Source organism: Metschnikowia bicuspidata (genome assembly GCF_001664035.1).
Source record: "Metschnikowia bicuspidata var. bicuspidata NRRL YB-4993 chromosome Unknown METBIscaffold_1, whole genome shotgun sequence".
Classification (NCBI taxonomy): domain Eukaryota; kingdom Fungi; phylum Ascomycota; class Pichiomycetes; order Serinales; family Metschnikowiaceae; genus Metschnikowia; species Metschnikowia bicuspidata.
In genome coordinates, this window is record NW_017387731.1 from 1090718 (window position 1) to 1113889 (window position 23172).

The 23172-nt window shown below is 47.9% G+C and overlaps 9 protein-coding genes across 9 annotated transcripts; 3 read left to right on the top strand and 6 right to left on the bottom strand.

Annotated features, from left to right (window-relative positions):
* Positions 1-397: 397 nt before the first annotated feature.
* On the top strand, positions 398-2554 carry METBIDRAFT_76136 (protein kinase; the record flags this gene model as incomplete). Its single annotated transcript, XM_018858481.1, has 3 exons — positions 398-853; positions 884-2073; positions 2134-2554. 3 exons carry the CDS (start codon positions 398-400, stop codon positions 2552-2554), a joined length of 2067 nt encoding a protein of 688 aa, XP_018713494.1.
* METBIDRAFT_29559 (uncharacterized protein) lies at positions 2431-5170 on the bottom strand. Its single transcript, XM_018855437.1, has one exon. It carries the CDS (start codon positions 4717-4719, stop codon positions 2578-2580), a length of 2142 nt encoding a protein of 713 aa, XP_018713495.1. The 5' UTR covers positions 4720-5170; the 3' UTR covers positions 2431-2577.
* Positions 5171-5765: 595 nt separating this feature from the next.
* Positions 5766-7580, top strand: METBIDRAFT_34773 (non-canonical poly(A) polymerase; the record flags this gene model as incomplete). Its single annotated transcript, XM_018856524.1, has 2 exons — positions 5766-7336; positions 7469-7580. 2 exons carry the CDS (start codon positions 5766-5768, stop codon positions 7578-7580), a joined length of 1683 nt encoding a protein of 560 aa, XP_018713496.1.
* A 931-nt stretch (positions 7581-8511) lies between these two features.
* Positions 8512-9099, bottom strand: YPT53 (Rab family GTPase; the record flags this gene model as incomplete). Its single annotated transcript, XM_018859358.1, has 1 exon — positions 8512-9099. One exon carries the CDS (start codon positions 9097-9099, stop codon positions 8512-8514), a length of 588 nt encoding a protein of 195 aa, XP_018713497.1.
* Positions 9100-10378: 1279 nt separating this feature from the next.
* On the bottom strand, positions 10379-12133 carry SSH1 (Ssh1p; the record flags this gene model as incomplete). The annotated part of the gene is made up of 2 exons (XM_018859359.1): positions 10379-11844; positions 12124-12133. 2 exons carry the CDS (start codon positions 12131-12133, stop codon positions 10379-10381), a joined length of 1476 nt encoding a protein of 491 aa, XP_018713498.1.
* A 1064-nt stretch (positions 12134-13197) lies between these two features.
* METBIDRAFT_29562 (uncharacterized protein) lies at positions 13198-13853 on the top strand. Its single transcript, XM_018855438.1, has one exon. It carries the CDS (start codon positions 13520-13522, stop codon positions 13727-13729), a length of 210 nt encoding a protein of 69 aa, XP_018713499.1. The 5' UTR covers positions 13198-13519; the 3' UTR covers positions 13730-13853.
* METBIDRAFT_29564 (6,7-dimethyl-8-ribityllumazine synthase) lies at positions 13402-14569 on the bottom strand. Its single transcript, XM_018855439.1, has 2 exons — positions 14452-14569; positions 13402-14244 (listed from the first exon to the last, which is right to left on the bottom strand). The coding sequence occupies exons 1-2, from the start codon at positions 14492-14494 to the stop codon at positions 13790-13792; spliced, it is 498 nt and encodes a 165-aa protein (XP_018713500.1). The 5' UTR covers positions 14495-14569; the 3' UTR covers positions 13402-13789.
* Positions 14570-16052: 1483 nt separating this feature from the next.
* METBIDRAFT_9345 (uncharacterized protein) lies at positions 16053-16703 on the bottom strand (the record flags this gene model as incomplete). The annotated part of the gene is made up of 1 exon (XM_018859361.1): positions 16053-16703. One exon carries the CDS (start codon positions 16701-16703, stop codon positions 16053-16055), a length of 651 nt encoding a protein of 216 aa, XP_018713501.1.
* A 3359-nt stretch (positions 16704-20062) lies between these two features.
* On the bottom strand, positions 20063-20389 carry METBIDRAFT_76142 (uncharacterized protein; the record flags this gene model as incomplete). Its single annotated transcript, XM_018858482.1, has 1 exon — positions 20063-20389. One exon carries the CDS (start codon positions 20387-20389, stop codon positions 20063-20065), a length of 327 nt encoding a protein of 108 aa, XP_018713502.1.
* Between the last annotated feature and the right edge of the window lie 2783 nt (positions 20390-23172).

The following is a 23172-nucleotide window of genomic DNA, read 5'->3' on the forward strand; positions in this document are numbered from 1 at the left end:
TTGATATCGTCTTAGTACATGTGAAAAGCTATATTGTTGGGCATCTACTGACTTTTTGTGATGAAATCACGTACATTTCCTGGGTATAATATGACACCATGACCGACTAAGGCTCGATTAAATTTGTGATGATTGGGGATGCTTTGGCAGAGCCTCTATGAGCCGTTAGTGCAGCCCTGCCTTTGTGACACCCGTCGGGTCACGTGACAAAACCTGGGGTACTCGGCTTTCATCGCACGCGAATATCGGATGATCTGCTCACCACTAACAACGTACAGTTCAAGCCAAACAAAAGCAAAAAAAAGCAAACATATACCGTTCTGACTGGACCGGGCTCCACAAATCTCAATTATTAAACAACTGTTCAGGGTTGGCAAAAACGAAATACAATTCCATAATGTCCGTGGTGCCTTACCGCGCCCGCATCGTGTACCATGACCGCGAAAGCCAGATTTTGGTGGTTCATAACAACCTGGAGAATAGCGTGGAACTTTATGGCAGCCACCAGGGAGATTCTCACGGAGAGCAATCCCTGCATGGATCCTATTCCGGCCCGCTTTCGGCGCCCAAACGCCCCTTCTCACTGAGCCCAGACCTTCCCTGTTGCCCCTCGTGTGGGGCTGATTTGGCGGGCATTTTCAATGGAAATGACGGCCCACATGGCTTTTCCCGGCCCCGGCGGCCACTGCCTGGCGCCCGCAATATGAGTTCTGAGAAGGGCCGCAAGATGCCTGACTTCTCGCCCTTTTTCGGTGCCCTGGGACCGGCCAATTTCATGCATCAGGACTACTTCCTGTTGCTCGCGGAGCTTCCCTATGTGCTGCGGCCGGCGGCAAAAGCCCGCACTTTGGAGGCGGCGGAAAGCCCGAATACCAAGACCCAGTCACCGGCATCGGATATGTTCAACCAGGGCTACTTCGAGCGCTTCTTCCGCAAGATCCCACCTGGCGTCTTGGGGTGCGGGGCACACGCACAGGTGTACAAGGTAGCGCATGTGCTTCAAGGTATTGAGCTCGGCGTTTTTGCGGTGAAGCGCATTGCCGTGGGCGACCACTTGCACTTCCTTGACCAGGTGCTCAATGAGGTGTTGATATTGTACGAGCTTTCAGCCGCGGGCGCTGGCGAGCACAACTTGATCCGCTACAACCACGTGTGGATGGAATACGGCGACCTTCATGACCTGCCCACGTACATCTTGGACCCTGACAGAGATCCCCATTCTGTGGATACAGTGCCTTACGTCTTTATCTTGCAGCAGTACTGCGACGGCGGGCACCTCGAGCACGTGCTCACTTCCAACTTCATGCGTTTGGAGACAATGTCCATGAAGCAGCGGGTCGATGCCGAGAGGGCACGGCGTAGAGATAGAAGAGAGGATCATGTGCATGCGAACGCGAAGCCATGGCTCTCGGATCTAGAGGTCTGGAAATTCTTTGCCGACATCACCACTGCTGTGGCGTACTTGCATGCTCACGGCATTCTCCATCGTGATCTCAAGCCCTCAAACTGTCTCTTGGAGTCAAGGTATGACATAACAGTGGTACCGCTGCATGACTCCGTGCTTTTGGAGGCTGACTTCCAACGGGCCGTATCCCTGCTCCCAAAAGTTCTCGTTTCTGACTTTGGTGAAGGCAAATTCTTACATAAGAAACGGCCCAACAGTTTATTTGAAGCTGTAGATGAAGAGAGACAAGGAAACACGGGCACATTGGAGTTCACCGATCCCAAACTCTGGATCTTTGATAAGACCAATGACCTGGACGGGAAACCCAAATTTGCGCACAAGTTTGATTACGATAGTGACATATACTCGCTTGGTATGATTTTGTGTTTCTTATACGTCGGTGAGCTTCCATTTTCAGATCTTATCACTGACTATGGAAATCCTGAATCCGTGAGAGCAAACATCGAAAGATGGCATAGAAAGCTTACTCCAGAGCTGTTCGACGCCTGGTTTGACAAGAAGACTCTCGCTTTGAAAGGGGAAGTCTCTTCCATACTGGGCGATTTCAAGATGTTGGTTTATCTGATGATAAAGGGCCAAGAAGGTACACCTAAACCATCTCCAAAAATGTTGATGGAGTTTTTGGACTCGATCAAATGGAGCAGACTCATTCTGCTGCGGCATCGAAGCCGCTCAGGGGCCACCATTGTCGAAATGGGGAACCTCTCCATACACAAAAGCACAAGCGAGCCCAACTCAATCTCAAAACATGAGACGGATCTGGATGAGTTGGAAGATGATGAGGTTGACGCAATCGGAACATTGAACTTACTATTCTCGGAAAACGAAAGGAAACCACAGGAACAAAGATACACTTCTGCTCTTTTCAAGATATCTACTCACAAACTAAGGTTGATTCGATGTACCTATATTATAAACTTGGCTTTGCTCGAATATTTTGCACTTCATATCAACGCTTGGTGGATTACTGCTTTAAAACTCGGCAATGCGGTTTGTCTCGCCGGCGAAAGCTCTCTTCACGACGACTACCGCATGCACCTTGTGGGTTTTTGGACTACTTTGACAGTTGCCGCGGTTATAACCCTATGAACAAGATTTTGTTAGTACATTTCTCAAAATGGCCACCAAGGTATGTTCTTTGAAAGCCAAGGAAAAAGCTTGTTTGTAAGTGCATTTGTTGGGCTTTCTTGGTGAACATACACATTGTGTTTATCAAGCACCATTGGCTCGTTCGTATACCCATCATCAGTGAAATTTACAGGCGGTCTATAGGCAGCATCTTCATAAACTCTTCCATCCCAACAATAGTGTTGAAAGCACTTCTTGCACGGGTCGGACTGGCGTACGCCGCTTCGTTCCTCGGCCCGGCGCACTATAGCACATCCCACACAAGTTTGCCAATTAGGCAATGAGTCCGGCTCGAGGCCGCTTGTATAAGGGTATGCTGTTTCGGCGTCTGTTTCGATTTTTTCGTCTGTTTCGTCCAGAAAGTGGCCTCTGAGCTGTGTCATGTTATTTCGTGACGCAATGTCGAAGCCGTTTGCAACCATACCCTTTTTCTGATTGTCGGTGTACGTGAACTTGAAAGTGGAAGTGTTTGAAAAGTATTCATATGGGCGGTTGGCCATATAGATCACCAAAGGTGGTACAACGCCGTCTTTTACCAACGCAGTCAAGTTGCTAGCATCGCACCCAAAAAATGTTGGCTTTGTTGTCAAGTTGAAGTACAAAAACGAGGACTGGCCGGGCACATAGGGGCACACTGTGGAGGCTCCCTCTTCAGTGGATTGGATCTCATAGGTCCTGACCAAAGACTTGCCATCAGGCCATTCGGGGCCGTTGTTATCGAATGAAATGACAAGGTCAAGCTCTCTTTCTTTCACTGCTAACGTGGATAAAGGCACCACTTCGCCCGCCAAGCCTCCGTCCATCAAATACAAGGTGTCGCTTTCGGCGATGTCTCTAGATGCCGCATACTCCGAAGCATAAAATGGACTGGGTCGGTACCAGGCCACGTCGAGTAGACGTCTGGAAACAAATTTCAAAAATTTCTCCACGACATATTTGACAATTTTGTTTAGTTGTGTGCATCCTGGACATACCAAGGTATTGAGAAACTGGTTGAATAGAGACGAGGATGTGCCCACCACAAATGCAACGTTGTCAAAACCTGTGTAGCATTCACCTTGAGGTTTACCGTTCGAAACATTGGTACCCAAGTACCTTATGTCATGGAATGTGTTGACTGCGGTCCCAAAAGAGCCCATTTCGTACGGATTGAACTCGATGACTGGGGAGTTTATGTCGTACTTGGTGGAGTTTTTACTACGTGCCAACGCAGTGATAATTGGGAACGGCATATCCTGGTTGGCAAATGCAGGGATCTCTCGAATGCCTGCCCAAGTTGCAGATTCAAGCCAGTTGTCAGAATCCTTCTCGAATAATGAGTGCGCCATAAGCCTGCCCCAAGCATCTGTCAGAGACACGGGGAACCCAGCATTCTTTTTAAGCTTCAAGTCGGTTTTAAGTCCTTTTCCCCTCGGCGAGTTCCACCAGGGGACATGGGTGAGAGCTTCCTCATAGTCGCCGGACGCCAAACTATGCAACAACTCCATGGGCCTTGACTTGACGAAAAAAGTGTTCCAAGCCGTGTAATTCCAGATGTTGTATGAGTTTTCAAACAATACTTCCTCCACTGGGGGCCAGTCTTGATGTATGAGCGATGCAAGAAGCCATGCTCCTCCGGAAAGACTGGCTATGTAGGAGGCTGACTGTAAAATCCCGCCAAGACCGTTTTCATTGGCTAATGTGGTGCGATTGTCAATGGCAGCCATTTCGCCTGCGCCAACAAACAAAGCACGAAGGCCGCCACCCGAGAACCCAAGCCCTATTTTGATGGGGCGATGTCTCTTTTCACTGTCTAGAGTCAATTCCGGGGGGTATGGCACGCCTACCCGCTCGAGGTAGGCCTCGATGGCAGCATCTGTTTTGACGTGGCGGGCCTGGAGCCATGCGGCCTCCTGGTCGGAAATTGAGTCCCCGGCACGAATAAACGTATCCTTTTCTGGACATGGAATCGGTAGGGGAGCATAACCAGAAAACGCCAAGCCAGAAGCGGCAACCAACTGTATTAGATTGCGGATTCTCATATTACTTGAAAATCCTAGAGAAGCTAGGGGCGTCAAGGTGTTGTGAACCATAAATATCCTTTTTTCGGAGGGAAGCATGAAAGATGCAGTTTTAGAATCACGCATAATACGTCCGACACAAGGCCCCGGGAAGATAACTCATTATTAGTTGGCGAAACTGTATGACTGTGTTTGATCGATATGTATATCGCGGACCATAGATGCACATTGACGATGGCAAACTAAACTTTGAAATTATGACGCAAAAAAATATTCTCCTGCTTGATTAGGTTCGAGGGAAGTGGTGCCAAATTTTGGCCATCAGATCATTTATCCGCCTTCTAGTGCTGCGTTTTATTGTTCTGCACGACCACGAAGCCGGAAGTGGAGCCAATGGCGGTGAGTACCCTGCAACAATTTCGCAGCTTGAAAGCGCAAAAAACGCTCGCTACTTTTGCGGTATGCGGGCACATTTACGAGGCCGCACAAATATACGAGGTGTTGCAGAACGAGAATGAGATGCCAAATCATTGCGAGACAGGAAAAAATGGCAGTCAACAGTCCTGGCCGACAACCAAACTGAGCATGGCCGATTATTTCCACAATTGTACAAATGATGGAGACGAAAGTAAAGTTCACCCCAGAGTCTTGCTTTGAATCATTTTGATTTGGGCTCGTAGAGCACAAGCGAATGTTGAAGCTGACAGAAGACTCCAAACACCATGTTACTCGATATGTTAAGCTTTCCAGCTGTTTCTGTGGATTTTCAATATTCCATGAGATAATCCTGGCTCTTACCTCGTTTCGCTTCTGGTGATTTGTACCCCATTGCGCTGCTCCTATGAATACAGCAAAATAAGGTGGGCGTCACCTATTTGGGAAAACTAAATTTTTAGTTTGCTCTTCTCATTCTCTGCCCAGGAATTACACATAACCTGTTTTGGGAAACCGCATGGCCCGTCTGCCAGCCTTGGAAGCTCACGTGACCAAGTTCAACCAGCATAGAGAAAAAGCATCACAGTCTTGGTGTACGGGTGCTGCCTCATATTGATGAGTCCAAGGTAATCTCATCTTCGTCTCAAAATCGATAGACCGCCAAGTTCTCGATGGCCCCAAAAAGACCGTCGGCACAAAAGGCAGAGCCTTCAGAGCTTCGGGAAAACAGAACCGTCATGAACGCGTCAAAGAAAACTGGGCCCAGTCGGCGCAAGAAAAGTCGGCCTGTCAGCCCGGCGTATAACCGAAAATCACCGTTCCAAAGTGACGTTGTTTTGGTGGAGTCGTCGGAAAATGACGATGAAAGCGACCTAGTGGTAGTGGAATCGGATGGTGAGGATGCTGGCGAAAGCGCGGCGGAAAACACGCCCGAGCCGCCCAGAAAACGCCAGAAAGTGGCTGGTCTGGGCAACGAAGTGACCCAGAACAACGATTTCATCGGCTTTGGCTTCTCGTCTTCGGAAGAGGAAAACAACGGCGAAAGCCTGGATGGCGAAGACGAAGAAAATGAAGGTCATAGCGCCCACAGAAATGTGCAGGGCGATAAGAGCCTGGCGTTTCCGTGGGTCAAGGACCAGAACCACCTGAAACAAAAGGAAATCGCCGACTGGCTCACGCTTGAAATCAAGGACTTTGTCAACTACATCTCGCCGTCGAAAAACGAGATCATGATCCGAAACGAGGTGATCTCCAGCTTGAAATCACACATAGCGAGCTTCTGGCCCGAGACCCAGGCCCACGTTTTCGGGTCGTGTGCCACCGACCTATATTTGCCGGGGTCAGATATTGACATGGTGGTCATTTCCACCACCGGCGACTACGAGCAGCGCCTGCGTTTGTACCAGCTCTCGTCGTATTTGCGCACACACAAACTCGCCAAGAACATCGAGGTCATAGCCCTGGCCAAAGTGCCCATCATCAAGTTTGTGGACCCCAAGCACAACATTCATGTGGACGTTTCTTTTGAGCGCACAAACGGAATTGACGCCGCCCGCCGGATCCGGCGCTGGCTCGAGACCAATCCGGGGCTCCGTGAGCTTGTGCTCATAGTCAAGCAATTTTTGAGATCCCGTATGCTTAACAACGTGCACGTGGGCGGCCTTGGCGGCTACGCCACCATCATCATGGTGTACCATTTCTTGAAAATGCACCCCCGTGTAGCTTCCGGAAACTTGGCTGCACGGGAGAACTTGGGCACTTTGTTGATCGAGTTTTTCGAGTTGTACGGGCGCAATTTTTCCTACGATAACCTCATAATTGCCCTTGATCCCAAGAACGACTCCCCGAAGTACTTGCGCAAATACCGGTACCCAGCCCTTAGCACGGGGCGCAGCCCTTTTACCATCGTCATTCAGGACCCATCAGATCCAGACAACAACATCACGCGATCGTCATACAATTTGCGGGACTTGAAGAAGGCGTTTGGTGGTGCGTTCCAGCTCCTCACGGCCAAGTGCTACGAGCTCAATTCCACGTCGTATAAGAACCGCCTTGGCCAGCTGATCCTTGGAGATATCATCACGTACAAAGGCAAAGACCGTGATTTCAATGACGACCGGGACAAAGTCGTGAATTCTGCCCTCATTAATCATGAATCTTCAGACAGTGAGAGCGACGGCGCCGAGGGAAATGACAAGTACTATTTCTCCGACATGACGGCCGAAAGTGAAGGCGACACTTACATCTCAGCGGAAGAGAAAACAAAACAGACGTCGAATCTGAAAACAACTACTAAAGCCGCCCAAGTGTCCGTCAAGATCAGTGAAAAATCCAATGTTAAAAAGAGCACATCTTCAAAAGCCACTGCAAGCATTGCTCTGCAAAAACAGACACCTCCGCCTGCATCGCATGCAAACAAAAACGTGGAAGATTTCATGAGCTTGGAGGCTGATTCAGAAGAAGAAGAAGAAGAGAAGAACAAGTCAAAGGCAAACTTGGAGAAACAGGTCAAGAGAGAGTTTTGGAAGCTGAAGGGATTGGAAGTGGAGTAGGACCATTGTATTATAGAATTCGGCGATACTCCCTACTCACGTGCATGCGTCAGTTAGATGACCAAACAAACATACAGACACCAGATCTTCCTTTGTTGGAGAAGTGCCGGTGTGGTCCAATGAATCCGTAAACGCACAACAAATCATGGCAGAAGCCCTATGGCTGTACACATCGCGAGTAAATTGATAACATCCGATATCAGAAATTGGGCCGAGAAAACACATCATCGTACGTATGAATGGTGAAACCTTGCGATTGGCTCTTTTGATACATTCTGTAGAATTCCACGAGGCAGTAGTTGAGAAACCCAGAGGATATATTACTAGGTATGGAACTAAAATCTGTAAGATATGGTACCTTCCAAGAAGCCGGCTCACTGTGAAACCGGTCGATGGTAGCGCCATAGTATATCGAAAAATAAGGCCAAATCTGATGATCAAACTTGGAGTTTGTCAAATATGCCCCTCCCTGGCATCGACAGACGATTCTTCACAAAAGAGCCAAGCTGGGTCATAGGACGATCAAAGTGAAAAGCCCCAGGAGCCTTGACAAAATGCCCTTTTGGCCTCAATGACGCGAGGTCAACACCATCACATGTTAGGTACTTCGTGTGCTAGGTATCGATGCACATATGAGAAGCTATTCTCTTCAAGTGAGTATCCTCGTAACTTCAGACAGAATATCGGTGACTATCAGCATGTCTCTCTTGGAAGTTCAAGAGCAAAAGCTCAATATATCCGTGAAGGAGCAGGCGCATTCTACCCGTGAAAAGCAGGAGAGTGTCAAATGTGGGGACCACCAAAGCAATAAGAATCCTTATCATAGTGCCACCATAAGTACAGCGCTCTTTCTCAATATTTCCAAACCGCAGATACCAGCTCCATGGCAGTCGCGAGCAGCTGTCCCAGTCATACACCTTACTTTCATACATCAGCAACAGCCCGAGTTGCGGGCACGGGCAAACAATAGCACGTTTTCTTGTTCTGGCTCAGTGGGTTCCAGCTCTAGCTGGCGAAACATCTCCTCGTCTAATCCATCGACGATCGAGTCGAAAAGCTCCAGCACACCCTGTCCCAGTTTAGCACTAGTAGCCACGTATCGGAGGCCCCGGTCAGAGCAGAATTCTGGTACCAGGACATCCACGGCTGTTTCTGCCAAGTCCAGTTTCGTGCCTACAATGACTATGTCTATATCTGGGGGTCCCAGAACCGCAAGCTGGTCACACCAATAACGGGCCCGGTGGAAAGACAGGTCCGTGTTCGATAAGTCGAAACAGACCAACGCCACTTTGGCATTTCGATAATACATGGGCGTGAGCGATTTGTACCGCTCCTGGCCGGCCGTATCCCAGACCTCGAATTTCACGCTGCGATCTTTCGATACATGCTCTTTGGAGATGAATGCAGCGCCAATCGTGTTGGGCAGATGAGGGTCAAACGAGTCCACGGCAAACCTGTTTACTAGCGAGCTTTTTCCAACCGACAGATCGCCAAGAAGCACGAGCTTAAGCGCAGGCATGATGATAAAGAACGAGAGAAGATTTAGTGTCTAGGCGTGTATCAGGCCAATGCACAATGTGTCTCTGGGTCGTGGGATTTCAGCAAAGTGAGAAGGACTGGTTTTTTGGTGACAGGTCACAAGGCAGTCTTTGAGATTTTGGAAGTATGTGCTGTTATGAGTACACCCTGCAGCCCACGGGCGAAATGATACGGCGTGTATGATTTCTTGAATATAGTATGATGACAGTTGCTTGATAGCTAGTTGACAGTTTCGTGACAGTCGTGTAGATTAGACGGGTGCGACTTTCGATAAATTTCTCAAATGATTTACTAAAAGATGCAAACATATTTTTGGATCTAATAGAAATATTGATTGAGGGTTGATATTCTTTCCATCGGCTTGTTTATTTATAACAATTATAAGGAAGTCTAATTATGAGAAATACAATAAAATTTGTTGGTTTATTAAATCGACATGTTCTTTGGGCTCGGAATTCTTGGAAAAAGAAAGTGCATTTAATTTTCGTAGCGATCAAGCTGGACATAGCAACCCGGTTTTCATGATCAAGTTGTCAAGTTTTCGGGAAGGTGTTTCCACTCTCGACACAAAATGTCAATCAGCCTGCCTGCAATACGAAAAGAATCGATGGTGGCAGGCACTGACTTTAGATTGAAGGTATTTTGAGAAAGTAGGGAAAACCAGTATTCTTTGATTGTTAGAAAAGGTTTAATTTGATTTGTCTGATCTTGCACAGCTTGTTCGTCCCCCAATCTCGCACCTTCAGATGCATCATTTCCCAAGGACCCTTGCAAATGAGGTACGGGCGTATGAAAATTTGATAAGAGTCCCTGGTCGACATTGCTCGAAAATCTTAATGAGATCGGAAACCGCTGTGTCTGACAATACCCTCAACACTAAAAGTGGTTTCAGCCGTAAGTCCATCACTAGCGATTAAAACGACCTCTGAATGTGCTTGTCTTGCAGCCTGATCGAACGTTTACCACATAGTTCCCTTTACAAATCACTCATGGCTTCTAAAAAGATCTCTATATTTGGTAAACCTATAACATTGAACACGCCTCGCTCCATTTGACCCAAGGATGGGTGTCTCTCTTCTCATTACCATGTCAAGGTTGAGGTGTCTCAATACTTATTCAACTTTTTAGTTGTTCATGTTTCTGTGCCGTCCTGGCATTTGACTGTTTTCTTTTTTGGAACTGTATGGCTTTGGCTAGTGAGAACCCCAACCCATTCAAATTGAGTGGTTTGTGTGGAGGTCCCAGGCCGCATGTACCCCCTACTTCAAGCCAGCCATGGATCCTACAAACTGCGAGGAGCCACCGCTTTGTTGAAGCTCGTTCATAAAGTCTTCCAACACCGAAAATGCGGACACAATACCGACGGTGACAGACACGGTCTTTCCCGAGGCGCCGAGCAACTCACCGACCAAGGCCAAAGCAGCTAAAGAAACAGCACCCGAGACAGCAGCCACAGGGATTGTTCTTGATAACTCCTTTGTTATGGACACATCTCTCTTACCAGAAATAACGATTTCCTGGCTCTTGAACTGCTTCGCAATATCCCTTGGGGCAGAACCAGAGATATCCGCCCAGATGATGGCAAAAGCAGACGCCAAGACCACAATGGAGCCAGTGTACACCACTGCTCTGATGGGTGACAAGAGCGAAGCAGTCAACGAAGCAGGGCTGCTGAAGTAGAACGCCAAGCCAGACACAAGCTTGCCGGAAGCATCGCGTGAAGCAAGCATCGAGGCAACGAGCGGGTAGAACGGCGCCACGGCGGCCGCCAAGAAGTGGAGCAAGATTTGCACATTGGCGACCACGGTGAAGGCAAAGACCACAGGCAAAGCACCCGTGTACAACAAGCGGATCGGGTAAATGTTGGCGCTTCCTCTGGCGCGGTTGGAGCGCACAGGTAACTCCAAGCGGCAGTTCTGCAATACAATCACGGCAAGCCCTGTAGCCACGGCAATGAGCACCATGCCAATGCTGGGGTAGCCCGAGCGGATAAAGATACCCACGGCAGCCTCCTTGATGGTAGAGAGTTCCATGGAAAGCAAGCTCTTACCCAAGTAAGCGATGACGCCGTAGGTCTGAGGCACGCCATCCGGGGTCAGCGACACAAGCTCCAATCCCACCACATCTCTCACAAGACTGGTGGCGGCGTTCAACGCGAGGAAGCACAACACACCAGATCCAAAGCCGTAGCCCTTGTCGAGAACCTCCACCATCAAAGTCAACACGACGTTCCAGCCGAAAACCTGGGCAAAAATCAACGCGTAGGAGCCGTACGCGTTAGACTCGTGCGAGGCGCCGCGCACCACGGGGTCGTAGTAGCCAGACACAATCAAGGCCACAACAAACACCGCGCTCAAAAGCAAGCTGGTGACCTTCTGAGCCAGCTGGAACAACTCACGGTCGACCCCAAAGGCAAACTTCACGCGCACAAGCTTCAAGCCGGCCGCAAGTTGCCATGCAAATGCCGACGTGAGCACAGGCAACAAGCCCAACTCCAAGAGCGAGCCCTGCTCCATAGCAAAAAGCGGTCTGAATGAGAAAAATGGATCGGTCATCTTCAATGGCGCGTCTCTGACGAGGCCAAACACGGGGATCTGCGAGAGCATGAAAATCAAGGCGCTGGCAATGGTGAACACGACCTTCTCATCGATCGTGACATTTTCCAAGGGATAGTTAATCTCAGGCACGATCGGAGATACGACCTTGACCAAGTCGAGAAGACGGACTGTGAGGTTAGTAAAAGCACGGGTATTTGCCGGAATTTGGCGGGGAAAGCGGCTCCCCTAGTTTGCATGTATCTTTAGAAGTCCCTGTCTAAGTTTCAACGAATTCGGCAACTTGCTGTGTGCTTTTAGCGTGGGCGACAAGTGCTCTCGGCGGCTAGCTTGGGGACTTCCATGTACTGAATTCCCCGCTAGAATCGTGCCTTCTGTGCAGAATCAAAAGCACCTCAAAAAGCAATTTCTGAGCTTCAAGAATGCCCGCGGGTCATTGGAAAACGTACATCTGCTCATTATTGACGGGTTTTGGGGACTGGAAGATTTCTTGGGGTGCTAGCTGGGCGTTTTAGCGCTTCGACGAAAAACGCGGCGATCACGTGACGCTCCGTTTTGGGCGCACGATAGCGGCCGCGGGGACCGACGGTCACCTACCCCTCCCGATAAGAGAGGCGAGATAAGATGAAAAAAAAAAATTGAATTTGTTCTGAATTATCGTCTTTTAGCATAAACGGAAAACGATTTGGGCGTCAACAAGACTGGCCTGGCCTTAGGCTTTAGCGTGGCTGTAAAAATTTTATGCCTTGGCCCAAAGCTGGTCATTAAACTTGACAAGTTGCGGAGTCAATGCGGCTGACTTAATAAGACCGAAGACTCGAAAAGGGCCAAAAGAATATAGAAAATATTTTGGAAAAGCCAATATTGGGTCTGTGAACTGATGCAAGCCATGAATTTTCATAGACTGGGGGTCAAAATGATGGAAGTGTCAGAACCATACGAATAAAGGATGCAAATAGTGGACTGCATGTTTGGCTATTCAATAGACTGTGAGCTGGGGGAAATGGAATTGTAGACTTCTTTGCTCAAAATATGAACAGATGCTCGGCGTTTGATAGATCTTTTGGCATCAGCGGTACAGACTTTAGTAAAAACCTGATATATTTGGCTCTTCAACCTTGAAGAAATGAGCCCTTGGCAATATACTTGGGACCAGATGCCCATAACTATGCAGAAATCACGCAAAATCCTTAAATGTTGTGTTTTGAAATTATTTGGTGTTTTTCCTTTTATTCAAATGTATAATTGCAATTACGTGAGTAGCTTTACGGAGGAAGATAGAACTAGGGTGTCATGAGATCCGTGAATTGTGCCATAAATTTTCGTTGCTTGTTTAAAGTTTTCACAAAACTGTCACAAGGTCTCAGAGAATTTCACCAAAACAATTAGAAGGAGAAGTGCAAAGATATTAACATTGGTAGAGAGTTGCGTAAGTAATTCAAGTAATACAATCTTTAGTGACAATCTAGAACGGAGTGGTCCGTAAAATCTGGGATATGTGGAAAATCTTGCGATCCATTTTATTTTCGGCTTAATTTTGCATACATAGTTTAAAGACACAATCCAAAGGGCCCCATTGAAGACCTTGGTGCTACATGCTCAACAATAGATACTAATCATTGGGCCCCAATTGTGTATTCTTTGCTGGCACGAAAGACAAGACTTGCCATAAAGAGTTTCCAAACAAAAGAAGTTTTTTGTACATGTATGGAGAACTCATACACACTTGACCTGCTATTTCCTAAACATCACTCTTAAGAAGCACCTTTGATACACGAGAGAAGAAAGGGTACAACCCTACACTTCAGAGTCGGGAGCTGATTTTTTGTTTCTCATTGACATTAAATGATAAAGAGCACAGAAGCTTTGGCAAAGTTTAGTTTTGACTCATACTCCCCTCCTCGCCAAGCGGAAAAAGATACATCATTCTCTGTTCAATACAACCACAACTGCGACGCTTGTCTTATTCACCTAAAAGCTTCTAAAGCTAGCGCACATTCAAAGGAAAATGAAGCCGCACGAGAGACACCTATTGTCATTTTAATTGACCTCTAATTCACACGTGATACGACATTTAACAACAAAATAATTGAAGTTTGGCTTTTCGAATCACTCTCAAATTCTAAATTTAAGAGCCATTTCAACAGCAGCAGCTCCCCAATCCTCGCCGTGGTTATGGTCCTTGCCTTCAACAAGCCCCGCCCTAGCCTCTGCTTGCTCCTTTGAGAGACATGTCAACACGCCAAAAATGACGGGAATGCCAAGCTCAAAATTGAGCCTCATTAATTGGTGCGTGACAGAGTCACAAATATACTCAAAATGCATGTCCAGTCCTTTAATGACTACGCCAATGGGGACCACAGCATCTAAACGGCGGCCCAATTTCGCTTGCTTTTCAAAGAAAAGCTGGGCGCCATATGGCAACTCAAAAGACCCCGGAACTGACTCGATCAAAATGTTTCCTTCTTTGAGCCCGAAGGACTTTAATTTCGCAACACATCCCTTGACTAAGCTAGCAATCACTCGCTCGTTAAAAGTAGCATGAATAATTCCAATTCTCAATGAGGAACCTGGCTGTTAGCAAGAGTCAGAATAAGCAGAATGATCTCAAAACTGGAAGTTTTGGTGGTGAGTTTCTTGTTGAAATTTATAAAGATGATTTTGATAAGAATCAGCAAAATCTGTCGCAAAGTGGCGGAGTTACAGTGCCAGTAGCCTATACTTATCTGCCAGGGGCCTATCACGTTGTGAGCTGAATCTAGTAATACTAAACATACCATCATATTTCTGGTCCACATGGCCCACTCCCTTTAAAGCCATTTTGCTGTTGTTGTTTTTTCTAAGAAAGGTGGCTAGTGTTGTAGGAATTAATATTACTGAGTCTAATATTTGTTCGATGATAAAGACCTTGTGCGTTCTAGATAAACAAGAGGGGATTTGTTCCTTTTAAATCCCTGAGACTTCACCCGCAGAGCCAGCAGCAACAAACGGCATTTCATAGCACCAGATGCCGTTTGTTTGTCCAGGCCGAAATAAGACAATAGGATCCGTATGCACAGAGTCCTATCCGGTGTGGGCACGTGACCAGGCGTTCTTTCAGCGCCGTGCCGGTCACGTGACGTGCGTTGGAGATGTATTGATATTACCTATTATGCATAGACTTTCCAAGTGGTTTCTGGGTGTTTTGTCCTTGCTTTCTGATACAGCACTTGTATTTGTCTCGCACCTAAGTAGCTTTGACCATGTTAAATATTTGGTTGATACACTTTTGTATATTGCCACACATTTGCGGGACGCCGGTAGTGTTGCAAAAGATTACAGAGTTGGTGGCAATGATTACACTCTCCCGATATACCCCTGGAATTTGAGGCAATAGTAAATCCAGGATTCAATTTCGAGAGTCTGGGTATTCTTTTGCCATTTGAAAGTTGGACCCGCAATTGCTCATTCGCGAAGCTCTTGATATTGGCCATAATCTCAATGTGTTTTGAATGACCATGGAGGAGGCTTTAGTGAACGATTCTCGCTCGATAAATGTAGATGTATATACGCTTGCAGGGTATTTCCAAGCATATAACGGAATTCAGCAAGACAGTCATTCAGCAGAACCGTTTGAAAAGGACATGAAATGAATATCCCGGAACAAGGGAGATATGTGAGACAAGCGGCTGGAGCAGAGGACTGGCGCTACTCTGAAGTTGCGCACAGACAAGCCAGACCAGCATGAAGCTTTATTTGACCAAGCTTGAGAATAGGACGGGGAGAAAAAACCGGCTCGGTGGACGTCCTCTGATTCGGGAGAGCGGCCTGAAAAGTCAGTGTGCCGGGCTCTTCACAATGAAGCAAGCCATGAGTTTGCGCTACACGGTTGAGGGCGGCCGCATGGCTAGATGCAGCGCCCGAAGACGTTGTGGAAGCTAAGATTGCGCGGCGGCCTATGTAAGCCATGTAGCGCGTCAGAATTGCATGGATGTTCCCGAACATTCATCGATTCGACGAGGGCCGTGGGGCCGTGCCCTGCCCAGACTCAAGATGCGGCCTACGCCTTGCCTCTGGAGCAGTTCAGGCGACCCGCCTTCGGTCGCGTGCCTTCAAAGCCAAGCCGGTCAGAAATGGGGGCGCGCGAGACTGCTTTCCCAGGCACGTGTCACAGGCCCGGCACTCGGCGGCCATCCAGTGTCCCGGGAGTGCGGTGAGCGCAGAACGGCCCAAAAGACACATGTCCCCACGCTTTAGGCCGTCTTTTTTGGTAGAGTTCCTCACGCATCCTCCTCACGCATCCTCCTCACGCATCCTCCTCACGCACCCCTTTCTCACGCACCTCCTCCTCACGCACCGTTTCCGGCCCGGGGACGGAGGCCGTGGCCGCGCGGGCCGCTCAGATCTGGTCTAGCGTGATGGTGGGAGACGCCGGCGAGGCGCCCTCGGCACACGCGGCCTGGGTGTTGAGCCGCAACGGCGGCTTGAACAACGTTTTGGTGGGCGAGCGCGAGCGGGCAACGCCCGGCGCGTCCTGGTGGCCGGGCGCGCCGCGCACCTCGTCGACCTGCTCGTCGGTGTTGAACTTGGAGATGTCGATGCCTGCGCGGAGAAGATCCGCATACATGTCGATGGGCTTGGGCTCCGGCTCGTGGTAGGCGGCCAAGCCGGCGGCCGCGGCAGACGGCGGCACGGGCTGCTGCGTGAGCTCGCCCGCCAGGCTCAGCCGCTGCAAGAGGTTTTCCTGCTGCGAAATGCGGGCGGTTTCGGGCAACACAAACGCCGTGGCGCCCGCGGGCACCCGCTGCGCCTGGCGCAAGTACTCGCACGCGCACGACGCGTCGGCCTCGGAGTGGAAGATGGCGATGATGCGGTTCAAGAACGGCAATTCGGACCAGTGCGAGACCACCGCGTGGCCCTGCGCGTGGCCGTAGAGGCGTGCGTCGGTGAGCGTGTTTTTGATCTGGCTGGCGAGCGGCACGCGGCACGTGTGCAGCGCCACAAAGTGCGCCTTGTCCAAGTTGGAGACGATGATGCTGGTGTGGGCCATTTGTGGGGGTGGCACGAAAATGGGGTGCGCTTATGGGGTGCGGCTATGGGTGCGGCTATGGGTATGGGTACGGGTGCGCGGGTATGGGTATGGGATCTTTGCGCGGATATGGGGGCGGTTAGAGCTGCAAGAATGGCCCGGATACAGATGTGCCAAACACTCGCGAAGGATCTGGAAACGGCCGGGGCAGATAGCGGGGTCCGGCTGGGCACAGGAATCTGAGTGGGTTTGGGTGCTTGGCGCTGGGGTGTGGGTACCGAGTAGCGGTGGTTTCAGAAAAACAGAGTAGGTGCCAGGAGTTTGGGGAGCGGGGCCAGGGTTGGGCGCGCGGGTCGGTTGATATTGGTACGAGAATCCTGGGTCGGGGCAGGGCGCGGCCATGGGGCAGAGCCAGCCTTCCCGGAGGGCTAAAAAAGGTGGCGGGGCGGACATCAATTGGGGCGCGGCCCAGAAGGCAGGGACGGAAGAAGAGAGGGACCGAAGAAAACAGGGTCAAAGGAATAGGCAGGGTTAAAGAATTAGACAGGGCCAAAAAATAGAGCCAAGAAAATAGACAGGGTTATAAAACTAAACAGGGTTAAAAAATACTAGACAGGGCCAAAAAATTGACAGGGTCATAAAAATAAACAGGGTTATAAAGTAATAGACAGGGCCAAAAAATAGAGCCAAGGCAATAGACCTGGTTAACAAAATAAACCGGGCCAAAAAATTAACCTGGTCGAAACAACAGGCACTGGGGGTTCATGAGGCCGTCTTCCACATTTATTGGGCTGGGGAAACGGGGTGCGACGCGGGGGCCGGTGGCTGGGTGGCCCGAGAAGTCATGGTGGGTGGCGCGGAAAGTCATGGCGGGTGGCCCGGGGTTTCATGGCTGGTGCATCAGGCCGTCCCTGGTGGGGTGCCGGCTGCGGCGAGCCGCGCCCCATGGGCCGGCGCGGCGCCATGCGGCCAAGAGGCCCAGGCGGCCCAGGGCCGATTGGGTGGCCGGACGGGGCCCGCGGTGCGAGGCTGAGTCTTTTGCCTGGGGCTGAGGCTTCGGGTCGTGGTTCCTGGCGCATCCCCAGTGTTGCCTGAAATATTGGGTGAGTATTTCCGGGGAATTATGGGGACTTGTTGTTTGGTAAATTGTGGGGGATTATTTCTAGAGTTATTGGGGATTGTTTCCTGGAAATTACTGAGGAATGGTTTTTGGAATATTGTGGCGATTATTGCCTGAGTTATTGGGGACTTGTTACTTGGTAAATTGTGGGGAGATTATTTTTAGAGTTATGTTTCCTGGAAATTACTGAGGAATGGTTTCTTGTAATATTGTGGAGAGGTTATCGCCTGAATTATGGGGACTTGTTGTTTGGTAAATTGTGGGGGATTATTTCTAGAGTTATTGGGGATTGTTTCTGTAAGGTCCCTGGTATCAGCTTGACACTGATGGTCCTTGTAAGCGCATAAAAGACTATATGCACTTCCACTCCTGTGAGTTCCGTCCGATATCATTCCAAACAACTCATTATATTCTCTCGAGTTCTAAAGGTTCCTTTTTCGTGACCTCTGGATAAAGTATATAAAGGTGGAATAGAACTCCTGTAGAGTTCTAGAGAAACCAGTGATCAAATAGTAATACATGACCCCTATGTCCCGTGAAGTCCCTAACAGTTTCCGGGGAATTACTCGAAAATGGTGTCTTGGAAAAGTCTGGGGTGATTATCGCCTTAATTACTGGGAGATTGGTTTTTGAATTATTGGGAAAGTACTTCTTGAGTATTGGGAGAATGTTTCCTGGAAATTTTTGGCGAATGATTTCTTGGAAAAGTATAGGCGGATCATCGCCTGAATTAATGGGATACTATTTTGGGGGTGTTTCCTGTGAACTGCTGGAAAATGGTTTCTTGCAAAGGCTAGGGAGATTATTGCCTCAATTAATGGGAGATTGTATCTTGAATTACTGGGGAGTGCTCCTTGAATATTGGGAGAATGTTTCCTGGAAATTTTCCGGATATGGTTTCTTGGAAAAGTCTGGGAGAGTATTGTCCTAATAAAGGGGAGAGTATTTGTAACGAATTATGGGGCTGCTGCTTGAAAAATTGTGGGGAGGCTATTTCTCGAATTATTGGGGAGCATTTCCTGGGAACGGCTGGAGAATGCTTTCTTTGAGAAGTTTGGCAGAATACCGCCTGAATTATCAGGGGAGTAATTCCGGGGAATTGGGAAAGGCTTTCTTGAGAGAATCATTGGCCACATTCTTGCCTATGAACTACTGGAGGATTATCCCCTGCGAAGTACTGGGAAATTGTGCCCTGCGAATTATTGGGAGATTTCCTGAGTTATTGGGTGAGTGTTTTCTGGGAATTTTCGGGGAGTTTTTCTTGGGTGATTGGGAAATGCGTTTTGAATCACTGGGGGAATTTCCTGGGACTTCCTGGAGAATTGTTACTTGGAAAATTGCGGGGAGTATATTGCCTGAGATTTTGGAAGTATATCCCCGGAATAAATGAAGATTGGCCCTTGGAAAATTCTTGAGTCTGCTTTTAAAATTATTTGAGAATGCTTCCTGGAAAATAGCGGCAGTTGTTTCCTCAAGAACCATGATATTATCGCCCGAACTAACGGCAGAGCTTTACGTGAAAATTACTCGAAAATAGTTTCTCGGAAATTACCGGGATATTACTGTCTGAGTTATTGTTTGAAAAGCAGCCACAGGGTATAAAACGCAAATGACTGCCTGGGCCATTCCCGAATCAAGACCTAACCTGTTGTCTGAATTTTGCCGGCAGCCCCGAGGACACATAGACAAATTAATCAGACGTCTGATTCATGTTAAACAAACACACTTACATAGCTGCGCTTTGGAATATTCGGGCTATAACAACTTTTATATGCTACCGCTAAAGAGCTTTCGGGGGTACGCCTATCGTGAACCACTCTATACATACACATTAACTGTCCGACTAAAAAGCTAATGTCAAATCAAAAGTAGCTCTATCAGTACTCACTTTGCATCGTTAGTTCAACAATATTAGCATAATGGCAAATCAGTCTCCGCGGGCCCAATTGACACCCCAAGGCCCCAGATCTTCGCACATTTTCATCACAAGCGACGAGTGATGTCCCAAGATCCCTATTTTGCATCTGACACGTGGACTTCTTTCAGAAAGTGGCCCCGTCGCTTTTTTCATCTTCTGATCCAGCCTCTCAATCTTCGCCGCATTCGTACACCTACAGTTCCAGACTAACCATATAGATATAAATGGGTGCAAAAAACACGCTCTCGGGCCCACCACGGCATCAGCATGCCAAAAACCACATCATTATTTTGCCCGAGCACAGCCCGCTACCCTCAATTTTCCAGGCTCAGCTTGAAACAATCAGCTGAGGTCAAAGTATATATCATAGTGGAGCGCACATTTCGGGTTGAACCGTGCCCCGCATCCCACGCACCTGGCACCGCCCCCACTGTATTGACTAAATGTTAGTTCTGCCTTGCACTCACCACAGCACACCACCGGCTTTCCGGCATCCAATTCGCTGCGCAGCCATCTCTGGATTTCATGCCCACTCGTTTCCTCGTGGCACTGGTAGCATGGGTAATACTTGTCGCAGCACCTGAATCTGAGGGCTATGATATCTAACCTCAGTTGGTAGTGTGCACAGCGTGTCTTGTCGTCTACTATGGAGCCGTAAATCTCCGGCATCATGCAAAAATATTGGTGTCTTTTAAAATCTGGTGGTTGCGAGGATGAAAAACCGGCATGGGGCAATTTTGCTGAGTTGCGCGACTCATGAACCACCTCGCTGAGTCAAGGCGTAGTCACGTGCCCATGACGCTTGAGTCCAACACGGCCAATGTTGGGCAAACAGCTGCGGATTGAACGAGTGGGCATATATATTCGGGGCTTCCTGTATGTTTCAGAGGCATTGCCTTTTGTATTTTTCCAGATTCGTAGGCCTGATGGGAGAGTTCGGCGAGAAGAAACAGAATATTCATCATCGGTGGTGTAGAGAAATTAGGACAGAAATCCTGGTTTTGAGCAACTTGCTGCTGGCTGGGTCACGTCGCTATTCAAACGCCACTGTGCAGACCACCGGCATGGTTCTCTCTGGTCTGATAGATTCAAGCTTGGATTGCACTTAAAGCACTTAACACTGGCCCTTCCCCGGCTTTACGGCAGCAGGCGTGTTTCACAACTCTGACGAATCCTGGAGCACATCTGTTTTGAAATGTACTTTTCTGACATGACCGCTATGATCTTCACCTGACATGTTGCTATACCAACTTCAGGAACCTCAAACGAGCCTTGTTTTCAAAATAATTATGTATTAAGTCGAGCGATCATGGGTAATTGCCGCGCTTTTGATCTTCATAACTGTAGTTTGAAGACTGAAAAACCAGCATGTCAAATTTCAATTCTACTATTTCGCTCAATATCATGGAGACGTCAGGACTCCAACATCGGACGGTGGTCTCTGTTACCAGGCAAATATTATTCTTGGGAACAGCGCATGGTTGATCGAGGTGATTGGAAAATCTTCGTTCGATTGTTGCTTCAACGGTGTTTGAAAGAGCAGGCAATCTTCAGATCCTTTCGCATCTTGAGCCCCGCAATAACGACTTCTATTACAGGGTCTTTTTTCTCTAAATAGCAAAGCGAGAAAAAGAAGTAAGGGGTCGGATACTAGCCGCGTCTTCGAATATATCTTATTTTTGCTTGTAGGCATTTTAATCAAAATATGCGAGAAAAGGGCCACGCATAGTTCACCATAGCAGCGGTGTAACAACATAAGGCTGTATAACCTTCTAGGGCTAAGATCTTAAACATTCTTTTGTACTCAACAGCCATTTTTGTACAGGTGATAAAGCTTAATTCCCTACCTCCGGGTCCTCCAGAAGAATGTAGAAGATGAGGCTTTTAGCAAAACCTCTGACGCACGAACCATTTCACTATTCAAATCAGATCCAAAGAGCTTGACATGGCGGGTCTTCCAAAAAAAGTGGTCTGTGAAATGCAGTAGGCTCTAAGTGTCTATGCTTCCAATTAGCATTGTTTTCTAACCAGCCCCTCTGCTGGCCCTTTGTTCAGTTCCTTTCAGACCGGATCATCCAGTTTAATAATTTTACTCTTTGAAAAAGGCACTCCAATAAATGGTGTCATTGGAGGATTGTAAAACCCCACCACTAGCAAAAACTATGTAGAAAAACCTATAGAAGACCACAACATCGGATCGAGTGAAAAGGCCCGAGCACCAATTCACGAAATCTCCCTAAGAAGATATGACTGTCTACCACTTGAATATTATTAACTAAATGTCATCGCCCCATGTGATATGTTTTCTTAGGGGCCCGTGACCATAGTTCATTTGACAAGGCGGCAAGACGTACATTTGTCTTTGCCTCCTAGTCCCTAAGCAAATAAATCCTGCGAACAACTTGAAAAAGCCAATGAAGGTTTCTTGAATTATCAAAGGGAGTATTTAAAGGAGCTAGCATGCCCATCAAGTGCATTGGAGCTTGCAAGCTGATTTTTGCCATCAAAAGTGCACAATCTCACACTCATTGTAGAGGTGGCTTGACCTCTGTTGTTTGCTTTTTTTTTGATAGATTCATCTGATTAAAAGAGCCAAACTATATAATTTATATATATATATATATATAACTTTAAACAACACCCAGCTACGTACCAAGTGTCGAAACTCGGTCCGCCCCCTTCCGTTAGTAGCGGCCTGGACGGTCCTCTTGTCCCGTATCTGTTTACGTTTTGAAGCGAAATTTTCAGCAAATTAATTATGTTTTTAATTTTGTTTAAAGAAACATCATACTGTGAAAAAATGGTGTCACTGGATGTATAAAGCATGATATTTTGTTTAGAGAAAAAATCCCTACTTACTAAACACTATTAAGAAAACCCTATCTAGGATATGTCTCCTGTGGTAGTAGCTTCAACTCAGATGGATGTGGCGGACTTAAGGAGCCAACTTCCTGCGACTCGCCACTTCTGGTGTAGACCTTGAAAATCGTGGTGACGAACCGATTTAGTTTTGTTAAATTTTTTTGGTAGATTCATCTGATTAAAGGGGCAAAACTATATAACAAATATATATAAAAAACATTTAAACAGCTCTCAGCTACGTACCAAGTGTCTTAGCTCGGCCCGTCCCCTTCCGTTAGTCACGGCCTGGACAGTCCTCATGGCACGTATCTGTTTCCGTATTGGATAATACGTCATCGACTCCTAGGATAGGTCTCCTAAGCTCATTCTTTGGATAACAACATGGCCCCAATAAACTTACTGGATATTATCTCACTGAATCTTTGATTGGGTCTACTCTTCATGAGTTAGAAATAATCTATTCACTTCACACATAAATCAATTTATCTATCACACAAACAACTTAGAATTTCGGTTGCGGCCATACCATGCAGGAAGCACTGTTTCCCGTCCGATCAACGTTAGTTAAGCTGCATAGGGCCGCACTGAGT